Below are 12,781 nucleotides of genomic sequence, written 5' to 3' on the forward strand. Positions count from 1 at the left end.
TTTAGCATAATCTTCCATGTAGTGTGAATGTGTATTCTTTTGATTTTGAGTTAAGCTGATACTTCTTGAAATTAATCGCAAATACTTCAGAATGAATAGTTTTCCAACGAAAAGAATAATAATAATAATAAAAATAACACACTATAATAACGGATATTTTCTTCGATTCTTTTTTATCTTGGGGGGGGGGGGGTGTATCAAATAAGAAAAATCCGCAAAAAAAGTACAATTGAAAATGCAAAAAGTAATAAAATCCAAATTATTTGTTTCTAAATACCAATTCAATGCAGTCTGTTATTCTCATACCCGATTCTGTACTATTTAATGTAAATGTTCTAAGATATTACAATATAACCATAGTAACAATTGAGTTGGGTTTTTTTTTTGGGGGGGGGGTTGGTTTTTTTTATTTTAGACACTTTAGAAAAAATTACATTTCAAAAGGTTTTAATAAATATTCATTTTTTTTAAAATACAGTTGTGCATACGTTATTAATCTAAACATTAAATTATTTCAGAATTGAATGGATCCAAACATTATAATTGTGTACTGTGCAAAAGACGCCATTCTCAAAGAGAGAGGAGAAAAGTTTATGGTGACACAAGAAAGATCTTGGAGAAACATTTTGCCGTATTTAATATATCAACTTCAGCAGTGATTTGCAATAGATGTTCTCACCTCTGCTACAAAAAGAAAAAGACCAAAAATACTACCATTCAAAGCCAGAATTCGGTTTCAGATGAATATTATCCGCCCTTGAAGATACCAAGCCTACAGCATCCAGACAAAAGTCCGCCGTCTGTCACTTTAGCGATCCCTAGCACCAGTATCAGTCATTCATACTGCTTTGTGTGCAAGAAGCCCGGACCAAAATTAATTGTCACTCCAACCTATGCTAGATACAGAATTTATATTCAAAGTGAAATATTTGTGCAATCAGGATCACGATGCTGTCCAAGTCACATTGAAAATGGAATTCTCTCAAAAGACGCCATAGACAAGGTCAAGGCTTCTAAGGATTTCTGCCACCTCAACAGATCCGCAATACTGGAGCTTTTACAGCAAGCTAGAGAGGAGGTCCTTAAAAACGAGGGTACAAGACTTGACTTCGATGAACCTACGGGTTTAAGTGACTCAGACTATTATAATTTAACCGGACTCACTAGAAAGCAGTTTGATGACATTATGACAAATGTTAACACCATAAGACCAACACAGACCAGGTCAATCCGTTTCTGTGTAGCCATCCTTTTGACTAAGCTACGTTCTGGAATGGACAACCAAATGCTTGGAACAATCTTCAATATGAAAAAATTCCAGGTAAATAAAATTGTTAGGTTAACTTTGAAGGTAATGATTTGTGCACATAATATATGAATATTAAAATTATAGATTTTATTGAATGATAATATTATTGCAGATTCGCAGGGCAGTCCAATCTGCAAGGAAGGCTCTGATGGCAGAATTTGTCCCAAGGAACCTCGGATTTTCCCACATCACAAGGGAAGAGATCATTCAGACCCATACAAGGCCACTTGCACAACAAATTCTGTCCAATGTAACATCTGCACCTGCAATATTAGTGTTGGACGGAACTCATATCTATATTCAAAAAAGTGGAAACTACACCTTCTCCAGACGATCTTTCAGTATGCACAAGCGAAGACCCCTTTTAAAACCCATGATGATCGTCTCCACAACAGAATATATCGTCAGTGTCCTTGGACCTTATCTGGCAGATCCAAAGAACAATGACTCCTCTATTCTCAACCATTCGATTCATTCAAACACAGATGAAATAAAGACCTGGGTCAGAGAGGACGATATATTTGTTGTTGATAGAGGTTTCCGGGATTCAGAATCACTTTTGAATGACCTGGGTATACGTATGGAGATGCCTGCGTTTATCCCGAGGGGCCAGAAGCAATTGTCTACAGAGGAAGCTAACAGTTCTAGACTTGTAACAAAGGTATAGCTAAGCCTGTTACTAGTATCTTTCTGAATAAAATGAATCTGCAGTTTGAACAATGAATGTTTACCTTAGCTATTTCATGCTTGTGCACTGGTATATCTAAGATTTAAAATATGCAATTGATTGAAAACTTTAATTCTACTGAAAGTTGTGATGTCAAGTAATGTTGTCAAGTATGTTTATTGTTCATTTTAGGTCAGATGGGTTGTTGAATCCGTAAATGGAAGAATAAAGACATGGAGATATCTTGGTAAAACACTTCCAAACAGCCAGATCCCGTGTATTGGAGATTATGTTAGGATTGTCTGTAGTCTTTGTAACAAGTACCGGCCTCCTATCAACTCTGGAACATTTGATGACGATATCACCATTGCATCAACAATGACAATGTTGGCCAAAAAGACAAACGAACTTCAACAGTTTGTTCTTGAAAATGGTATGTTAATGATTGATGACATATTTGTTTTACATAATGGTAATTGTACATATATTCTATTACATGAAAGTTGAATATAACGAACAGTGACCAATCTCATAACTCCTATAAACCATGTGTAATTTCAAACTTGAGTTCATATATTGAGTCATTATACTTTTGCAGGGCTTGGTAAAAGATCCATGAAATGGACTTCCATCGACGCTGACAGCAACACCATCACCGATTTTCCCAGGCTTACTGAGGGAGATATCAGAAACCTCACAATTGGTGTCTATCAGCTAAAGACGGCAAAATCATATGCGGCAGAACATCTTACAGATGATGGATTATTTGAAATTTTTGTGAGCGATGATATACCCAATATTGTCAGTGCCAAAATTCAAAGCCGCCACACTTCATCTAAAAAGTATTCCTTATGGATAAAATACGATATCACCATCTTGTCCTGGTATTGTACCTGTAAAAATGGATCCCGGGTTGTTGGAATGTGCGGTCACATATCCTGTATTATCTGGTATTTAGCCTTTGCTAGATATCAGAACGAGTCTTGCGGTATTCGTGACTGGACAGAGGAAGTGGATGATGCGGCGAGATCCATCGACAGCTCCGAGGATGAGGATACTGTCGATTATGATGGACAAGAAGAGTAGTGCAAACCATACTTTTGTTTAACGTTAATTGACGATATTTAGTTAATCACGCCCAAAATGATTTTTATCAGTTAGTAATTGTACATGTAGTAAAAATTTTGAAATATTACATTTTAAATCCACATTTCATCTAATTATGTAAAGTAATGTAGAGTGCATCGTAACTTTCACATTATTTCATAAAACACATTTCATGCTGAAATTGTGTTTTACAGACCGATGTTATTGCTGTTTTTATTGGGGGAGGGGTGGAGATCTTTGTAATAATGACACGTGGATAATTAATACAGATTTAAGTTACTCCAGTTAAATTCAGTACAGTCCTGACTAATCATTTATGGAGAAGTAGAATATTGGGTTACCATTTTAGATTATTTATCATAACTAATTGAAAATAACTGCAATAACGTTACAATGCTACAAACAACGTCATTAAAAAGTTATTAAAAAAAACTCAATATTTGAGCAGTTGCAGAAATGGAAATAATGAAGATATCCTCAAAACCTTTATATTTAATGAAGTAATACACTTATATCTATATTTGGGTACAATATTGTCCAATTTGAAGATTGGGCCATTTAAGTCATATAGCGTACCTAGTTCTTTTAGAAAGCAAATCGAACACTGTAGATTGTAGTTCAGCGATTTTGTACGGGTCAAGGGAGCATTCATTATTTATGTAAAGATTTTTCGCCATTTTCTTATTCTATTTTCTGATATCAGCAAATATATTTTGTGATATTAAGAAATCAGTTTGAATTCCTGATATCATTTTTTGATATCAGAAAATTTGATGTATTTTTTCATATCAGAAGATGATTTTTTATCAAATATTCGAATTTTTGATATCAGAAAATCATTTTTGATATCAAATAATCAAATTACTGATATCAGAAAATGACTTTTATTATTTGATATCAAGAATTTGAATTTCTGATATCAAAACACCATTTTCTGATATAAAATAGATTTTTGATATAAAAAAAAGATTTTTTTGATATCAGCAAAGATTTCAAAAATATTAAAACGGCGCCTCATAGGGATACGACGGGGAGTGATGGTCCAATCCCTCTCGCGAGATTGGTAGAAACTAAATTCATCACAGTTGTTGTCTTTTGGGCACTTCTAACTGTAAAATACGTCGTTTATATTTAAGTAATGAATTATCATTGTTTTTAATAGACGTAGTCTCATACATGCAGTGGTGTGTACATTTTGTACATACAAATTAGATAACGCGTGTTATGAACACACCGTTGCAGTTATGAGACTACATCTTTAAAAAAACCTAATAATTCATTGTTTATATTTATATTTTCAAACCTTTTATGATGTGTGCATTTTTTCAGTTATATCTTAAATCTTCTGCCTAATTCTTAGGGTAACTAGAGAGTAACGGAATGGCCATGGAAAGCAAAAGTTTGATGTCATAACGTAAAGAAAAGAGTGCGCAATGCTGAAAAAATACATTAGTCCAATGCTTGAATTGGTTTTCTTGAATATCACAAACATCAAATTATTAACAAAGTTGTACAATCTGAACTGGGTTTAAACAGCTTATATCTTTTCAAATATACATCATTGTAAACAGCATTAATATCGTCACTATAGGTGCTAGTTGGCCATGTCGGTACTTCAAGAAATTGAAAGTACAATTACTGAAAGAAGAATGAGTGGCACCTGTGTTGTCTGAGACGGGAATGGAGAACAAAGCTTTGTTTTCATTCTCCACTCGTGCAGCCGAGCACAGGAACTGGTAATTTTGTCTGCACTAATAATAGTTTGGGTCTATATTATACCACCCCCTAATAAGGAGTAATATTGATAATTTTGATATAATTTTATTAGGGGTGGTATGGTATAGACCCCTACCCTGACTGGGAACGGAGATGTACTTCTGTAATCTAGCTACATCTCACAATAAACTATGACTACAAACATAAACACCATGTGACATCTGACCATGTGACATCTGACTACGATCTGACCACGTGACATCTGACTACAATCTGACCATGTGACATCTGACTACAACCTGACCACGTGACATCTGACTACGATCTGACCACGTGACATCTGACTACGATCTGACCATGTGCATCTGACTACAATCCGACATGGCTGTTGTGTTGCTGACATGCTCAATGAGTGTCATAAAAGCGTCATGTAGATAATAATAATACCATATTTATATAGCACCCTTTTCATACACTATGTACGCTCAAAGGTGCTTTACAATGCATATATACCTTACAACAGAATGGTATACACATAATACATATAAAATAAATAAAACACTAAAAAGCAATGATATAAAAGGCGTTATCACATGTAAACAGTCTGTAGCTGTAAACATGTAAACTATCCTGATTGTACATATAAAACATGAAAACACAAGATACCATAAATATGCTAGATAAGAATAAACATCAGTTTCAGGGCGAATTAAAATAATAATAATAATGAAATACACACACGCACACACAGCATATAATGTCTCAGGTATAATACATTAAAACAGAATTTTTTTTAATATAACATCACAAAATGGTACTCGAAAACTAAGACACACAGTCAAAACAGATAATGCGATGAAACAGCAAACACGAATGACTGAAATGATAGAAACTAATCCTGGAAAACTTGATGGAAAAAATGCGTTTTCAGTGACTTTTTGAACGCACACACTGTTCTACAGTCCCTTACATGTTCTGGAAGGGCATTCCGCAGTTTTGGAGCTATTGTTCTGAAACACCGATCCCCGTACGTTACGGTTCGACATTTTGGAACAACTAGAGTGACTGATTGTTTTATAGATCTAAGATTTTGGGTAGCCTTATATACCTCTAGTAATTGTTTGATATAAGATGCCTATATTCACAATAGATTTTAGATTTGGTATTCTCTCCGCTGGCGTGCTTCATGAAGTGTTCTGGCGTGTGAAGCATCGATTGCAGTTCATAGTCTCATATATTTTCAAAAATGTAATTTAGTTCTTAGATAAATAGGTTGAATTCACAAAACAAATCAACAGATTCTTGAAATTTATTTAAAAAAATATCCCGGAACGTTGGAAATATTCTGGAATTCATTTGGGACCGCAATCTGATTGGCATGATTTCATTATTACTAGCCCAAATTAAGATTCAAACGTCAAGCACCGCTCACCATCATTTCCATGATCCATTGTTCACTACTGTCTCCGTAGATAAGTCAATGTTAAGGTCACGTGGAAGGTGAATAAAGAGCCCTGGAAACACACCACGCCGCTAACTCATTCATTTACCGAGAGTCAAACGAGATGATCCTTGTGGCGGCGACAGGATCTGACTGTACTTGCATACATGTACGTGCACACAGATTTATTTGTGATGAAAAATCATTCATTTTTTAAAAAACATTTTAAAACGTTTAGATTCAAAATCATACACTTTTTGTAATGATATCTTATCTTCTTTTTTTTTTTTTAGAATTAATTCTCAGCTTTCTTTCAGTGTTGAACATATCACCCATTCGGTCTTAGTTATATGAATGGAAGTTTGTTATTATATTGGCCTTGATAAGATCGATCATGTTTCATAGGTTCTAACATAAAACATTCACCCAGCGTGATCATCATGACATTAATAATTTCCGTTTAGATTTGTGTTCAATGTTTCACAAAATGTACTCCACAAAATGAACTTATCTCAAGGTCATAGATAACGCATCCTGTCATTAAAAACTCAAAATGAAAGTCCAAGTCAAAATCAACGCTGGTATATTTATTTCAGATCTTCAATCATATTTGATATATAATGTTAATCATTTGATTGTTGTTGATATTCCTTTGTCGGGTAACCTTAAAGAACGTTCCCTGCGTATTTACTTGACTTTGGGAGATTGGGACTGGGTCCTTGCCACTTTATGTATCATGCTAATCGATCTAAATACACATACTGCACGGGCCCTTGATATCGACGCTTTACACCACACCTTCTCCGCTATAAAAATCTCTTACACACGGCAGCTGCTCTCAGTTGCTTTGAAAGAGGAACCCGAATCAGAAAAAATATACATCACGTTGTGTTGTATGCTATACAGTCGGCCAAAAAGTGTGTGAACTCATGTTGTTTTATTCACTATAAATAGTTCCGACTTAAAATAAAAAATACTAAAACCCCGTGATAAGGATTTATTCTACTAATTCTGGAGTTTTGTGTACTTCATCATATGCTGGACTACCTATATAGAAATTGCTAGTTTTACTCGGTACATCCTCTGGCAAGTAAGTATTGTATAAGCAAATGTTAAATGTCCTCCAACATGCCAATTTACACGTGTTGAGATTCTTCACTTGTGTAGCAATGCTTCACAAAATTTCTGATTTTTGTTTTCGATGTTTAATTACTTTTCATCATTACATGATTACATAAGAAAAAAATCATGGTCATTTCAACAGCGAATTGAGATTGACGAACGACGCTGTTCTTTAATAGATATAGATCTTAGAGATGACAAACACGTTTAACATATATATACAGTCTGCGTAAATGTACCATTCCGAATGATTTTTTTTTATTTCTCATTTTTTACGGATCATTCCTCTCTAACGATTTGCCTCACAATGTTCTTCATTGGTGCCGCTCATACTAATATCACTTATGATACTTGTATACAATGCATTTTCGTCCGTTTCCTACTTTTGCAAGAGCGGACCACGTGCTAAATATTGAAAGATTTATGACAGTATTCATATTTCCAGTGTTTTGGCTTTGATATATAACTTTGCAAAATGCAATGACAACCATTTCCTCAAGAATGTGTTGCAGTTGTCAACTATGTACGAATGCATCTTGATAAATATAATACATCTATTTTCGACAAAAATGAAAGTAGCATTTAAATCTAAGAAATAAAGTGAGGCGTTGCAGTTAATACCCTCATGTATTTTCAAAAAATGAAATTTATTTTCTAAATGTAATCCACTAACAAGATTTGTATAGCTAAGGTCAGTCATGCCAAGTCAGTGTAAAGCCCAGTTTGATTAACTGAGAGATCATGATTAACTGAAAGAGATCCTAAATGACCGAAAGATCGTGATTAACTCAACAATCTTCATTAGCTGAAGAATCGTGATTAATTGAAAGTAATTAGAATAAGCCAATTCTCATACTCAACCGAAAGATCATAATTAACTGAAGGGTCGTAATCACCTAAAAAAAAAATACCGTAATTAACTGAAGGGTCGTAATTATCTAAAAATATCGTAATTAACTGAGGGTTGTTGTTATCTATAAATACCGTAATTAACTGAAGGGTCGTAATTATCTCAAAATACAGTAATTAACTGAAGGGTTGTAATTAACTAAAGGGTCGTAATTAACTAACAGATTGTTATTATAACTGAAAGATTGTAAATAACCGAAGGATCATAATTACCCCATTTTTTCTAGAAGTTAACTTGTCAGTTTGAAAATTTATCTTTTACTTCCATATAAACAAAAAGGCTTTGATGAAAAGAAGTTACTAATGATTTGAAGCTAAAGAGGAAATGGGTGAACCAAGAGCAACCAAACTTCAATTAGAATGATGAAACTTTAGAACCTAGATCAATTGATTGTATCTTTTTTAACGTCCCTCTAGATAATTTTTCACTCATATGGAGACGACACCATTGCTGGTGAAATCTAGAATTGTGTATACAAACCCACATACTGTAATAACGAACTAAGCAACCAAACAAACAGCACACAATTTCTTTGCATTCTAATTGTTTATCCAGTAAGTTAATGCTGTCAAACAGTAGCAATCCGCCTAAATAAGAATATCATAATATAACACGAGAGACATACAGACCCTATCGGTCATCCGGGTAATTGTTAAAGATATCACTAGTCCCAAAGGGGTGTGAAATCTAAATTAATGTTCCTGTTCTGAATATCTAAGTTAAACTGTAATATGCTGTAGGGTGTGAAATCTAAATTAATGTTCCTGTTCTGAATATCTAAGTTAAACTGTAATATTCTGTAGGGTGTGAAATCTAAATTAATGTTCCTGTTCTGAATATCTAAGTTAAACTGTAATATTCTGTAGGGTGTGAAATCTAAATTAATGTTCCTGTTTTGAATATCTAAGTTAAACTGTAATATTCTGTAGGGTGTGAAATCTGAATTAATGTTCCTGTTCTGAATATCTAAGTTAAACTGTAATATTCTGTAGGGTGTGAAATCTGAATTAATGTTCCTGTTCTGAATATCTAAGTTAAACTGTAATATTCTGTAGGGTGTGAAATCTGAATTAATGTTCCTGTTCTGAATATCTAAGTTAAACTGTAATATTCTGTAGGGTGTGAAATCTGAATTAATGTTCCTGTTCTGAATATCTAAGTTAAACTGTAATATTCTGTAGGGTGTGAAATCTAAATTAGTGTCCATGTTCTGAATATCTAAGTTAAACTGTAATATTCTGTAGCAGTATAAAACAATATGTGTTCTTAAAACACAAATGCCTCCGAAAATGTCCATACTGATGAAAAACTTTACATCAAATGCTATGTTATTACCACTGTACGACCTGTTTGGACACGCCCTATTGTCAGAACCCTGGGGTTGCAAAATGCACAACCTCTGCTTTTCCTAACTATGCATTTAGGTTTCTTTAATATGATATCAGAAAAATTAACAATAAGTCTTGCAAAAAGTAACGAAACTAACCACTATGATAATTTGGTCCCATCTTGGAACCGAATCCCTACCCCATGGAATAATGAAATTTACAATTTTGGTAAAGTGTTATCTGCTTTCTTTTAATATCAACCGTGTATTTAGTCTCAAGTCAGTATCAATAGCATTAAAGAACATCCTATTGAAATGTTTTACACATAAACACTATGTACTAGGTATGGTTTCGCTCCAGAGGCAGAACCATAGCTCAAGGGATCATGATAACGACCATTTTGTAGAGAAAATTCTCTTTGCATAACTATGCATTTAGTTTTCCTTAATTGGAGCGGTAGTTATCAAGAAGTTAAAAATGATCAATTGTAAACGCACGACGGACGACGACAGACGCAGACGAAGAGCAATATGTCACCTGTCTGACTCGGGTGACCTATAAACAAGTGATTGTTTTCCTTACAGACCCTACAAATGAATATTTTTCACATTCCATGCTACGAAAGATGCATATCATGAAATAAAATTTATCATGTACGACTTACACATGAAACAAGTGTAATATTTTAAAATACAAAATTATGTGCCCCCTTTTTTATAAAACGGTACGATTTGTAACAACATTATCTGACATACAAAAGGACCAATTTCACATACCGGTAATTGACGTTAGCGGAAGAAATATCAAAAATTAGATTTATAGCCTTCGGCTCTCGGTTTGAACACTTTGTCTTAACTATTTAACACAATCTCGTTATCTACCCATTACTTATCAAACGTAGCTGTCAATATCCAATTGCTCATCAATCCACATTGCCTTGACTCCAGGCCACTCTATCCGTTCAATATTGCGAATACACCGTCACTATGAAATAATTATAATCATATGAAACTGAATACAGATCATTCAATTGATCAAAATAACTTTCAGTCGAAGATTTGTAATGTTCATGAAAATTGACAGGTTTTTTTTTTCTCTTCAAGATTAAAGATGGGATTGCTTTGTCAGTGCTTTTATGTAGATATACACGGTGAGCTGTGTACTTTTGGGGTCTATAGTAAGAAGATTTGAAATGTATAAGTATTAGTAAGAGAAATTAATTAGCTTACCGAATGTAACGGCAATATGATACCTGTATATTTACAGCTATTGTTGGTACACCCACTGTGGTTAGAATTAGACTTAATATAATGCAAGACGTTCTGTATTTGATCTACCTATAAATCGGTTTATTATCGTCGTCAGGGAGACGATCAAATCTGTAGGGGCATACTGGTAGTCATCCAGCTTGTGTTCAATCAGAATTCCCTTGATTTTGATATAATATCCAGCAATGACGTTCTAATAAAATCAAAATTTTTTCAGCGAATGAAAGAAATTCCTTTTTCTCTTAATAGTTCTTTGAAAACGAGAAGGTTAGAACATGATGGAGTGATTTATCAAAGTCAAGGTCATGTGTCGGTATATCTTATACATCAATACTTTATTGTTAAATTGATGGTAATAAATTGTCTTTGATCAATTTAGAATGACTTTGTTTGATGGAGTAGAATTATCAAGTACTACGCAGAAATGGGTTTTATTGTTGTATGCATACTCATTCTAAATATTAGTTATTTCCTTCGTCTTTCTATAAAATTTACCCCAATTTCTGATTATATTTTTCAGGATCATTTTACTCATGGTGGTCGTCAATGAAACCTTCAACAATTCCTATACCGAGAATATTACAGAATTCTCTGCTCAGAATGAACCTTTCTACGAATTTGTACATATCCTCTACAAGTACTTCATTCCCTTCCTCTGCGTGTTCGGGATCGTCGGAAATGTTCTCTCGTTCCGTGTCTTCATTTTCACGAGTTTTGCCAAGCAACCCTCCAGCGTCTATTTGGCGGCGCTCAGCGTGTCAGACACGTGGTTTCTGTCCGCACTGCTCGTCAGTTGGGTCGGTAGTATCGACAGGTTCGCCACACAGTCAAGAGTTTTTTGTATGATCTCCATTTACATAACTTACGTAACTAGCTTTTTGTCCATATGGTACGTGGTGTTGATAATGTTGGATAGATACATCGTTGTCTGTCATCCACTGAAAGGACCCCGAATGTGTTCCAGACAGAGAGTTTTGATAGCACTGTCCATCATAACGGCCTTCGCCATGCTGTTTTACTCACACTGTTTCTTTACCATGAAAACAGATCAGATCGACGATAACGAACGTCAGTTATGTAGAATTCGAGAGAGCTATTACCATGTTCTTCGAGTCATCACGTATTTTGACAGTATCGTTACATTCATCATACCAATCGCGGCCGTATTTGTGTTCAATATTGCCGTAATACGAGCAATTCGTAGATTCTACTTCAGACAATTCCAAATGAGCCACGGACGACTGTATTCATCCACTTCTCCACTGTATAATATACTATCCAAAGCACAGGTCCGACTAACGGTAATGCTCATAATTGTATCATCTGTGTTTCTTGTTCTTAACCTGCCCAGTCATGGCATTAGATTTTTCATACTCGTCAACGATTTTTTGAAAAGACGACAGGAAAATTTCCACCTCTTCCTGATTCAACATTGCCTCCAAATTATGTATTATATTAATTTTGCCATCAATTTTGTTTTGTATTGTACATTTAGTAAAAGTTTTCGTAGGTGTTTCAAAGAATCATCCAGATGTCAAAAGTTTTAAGAATACGTCAAAGTATTGTGATAGTTTTGGTTCAGAATATTATTGTCTGTCTATATTGTTTTGTACATACGTGCAATAAATGTCACACTTTAACTTATTTTTCTTTTAGATTTCAAACTATAGATTGCATGGCATATTTGTTATGAGTTTATCCCCCCAAACAAAAAACCCAGATGGTATGCACATGCATCATGGTGTTGAATCTATATTTTAAGACACAATTGCGTTACAACTAGACTATAAATGAAAGCGGGATCAATTTTCATATCACAACGTGTTGTCTATTAAGAAAGGACTATACGACATAGACCATAGCCATGCATTTCTAACAGAAATTCAATAATCTTGGTTGAAATGTGCATTTTA

General features: G+C 34.3%; 2 protein-coding genes across 2 annotated transcripts; both read left to right on the top strand.

Moving 5' to 3' along the window:
- The first annotated feature begins 1,342 nt into the window (after positions 1 to 1,342).
- Positions 1,343 to 3,650, top strand: LOC125655389 (uncharacterized). The gene is made up of 3 exons (XM_048885658.2): positions 1,343 to 1,970; positions 2,169 to 2,409; positions 2,575 to 3,650. Exons 1-3 carry the CDS (start codon positions 1,404 to 1,406, stop codon positions 3,060 to 3,062), a joined length of 1,296 nt encoding a protein of 431 aa, XP_048741615.2. The 5' UTR covers positions 1,343 to 1,403; the 3' UTR covers positions 3,063 to 3,650.
- A 3,455-nt stretch (positions 3,651 to 7,105) lies between these two features.
- On the top strand, positions 7,106 to 12,505 carry LOC125655589 (thyrotropin-releasing hormone receptor-like). Its single transcript, XM_048885915.2, has 2 exons — positions 7,106 to 7,330; positions 11,389 to 12,505. The coding sequence occupies exon 2, from the start codon at positions 11,402 to 11,404 to the stop codon at positions 12,413 to 12,415; it is 1,014 nt and encodes a 337-aa protein (XP_048741872.2). The 5' UTR covers positions 7,106 to 7,330; positions 11,389 to 11,401; the 3' UTR covers positions 12,416 to 12,505.
- Positions 12,506 to 12,781: the final 276 nt, after the last annotated feature.

The sequence above is a fragment of the Ostrea edulis genome, chromosome 7 (assembly GCF_947568905.1).
Source record: "Ostrea edulis chromosome 7, xbOstEdul1.1, whole genome shotgun sequence".
Classification (NCBI taxonomy): domain Eukaryota; kingdom Metazoa; phylum Mollusca; class Bivalvia; order Ostreida; family Ostreidae; genus Ostrea; species Ostrea edulis.

Bases quoted from the DNA above. Each gene is read 5' to 3' on its own strand.
- LOC125655389 (XM_048885658.2), top strand. From the start codon at position 1,404: ATGATAATATTATTGCAGATTCGCAGGGCAGTCCAATCTGCAAGGAAG. The intron at 1,971-2,168 runs GTATAGCTAAGC...TGTTCATTTTAG, and splicing joins GTTCTAGACTTGTAACAAAG to GTCAGATGGGTTGTTGAATC. The intron at 2,410-2,574 runs GTATGTTAATGA...ATACTTTTGCAG, and splicing joins ACAGTTTGTTCTTGAAAATG to GGCTTGGTAAAAGATCCATG.
- LOC125655589 (XM_048885915.2), top strand. From the start codon at position 11,402: ATGGTGGTCGTCAATGAAACCTTCAACAATTCCTATACCGAGAATATT.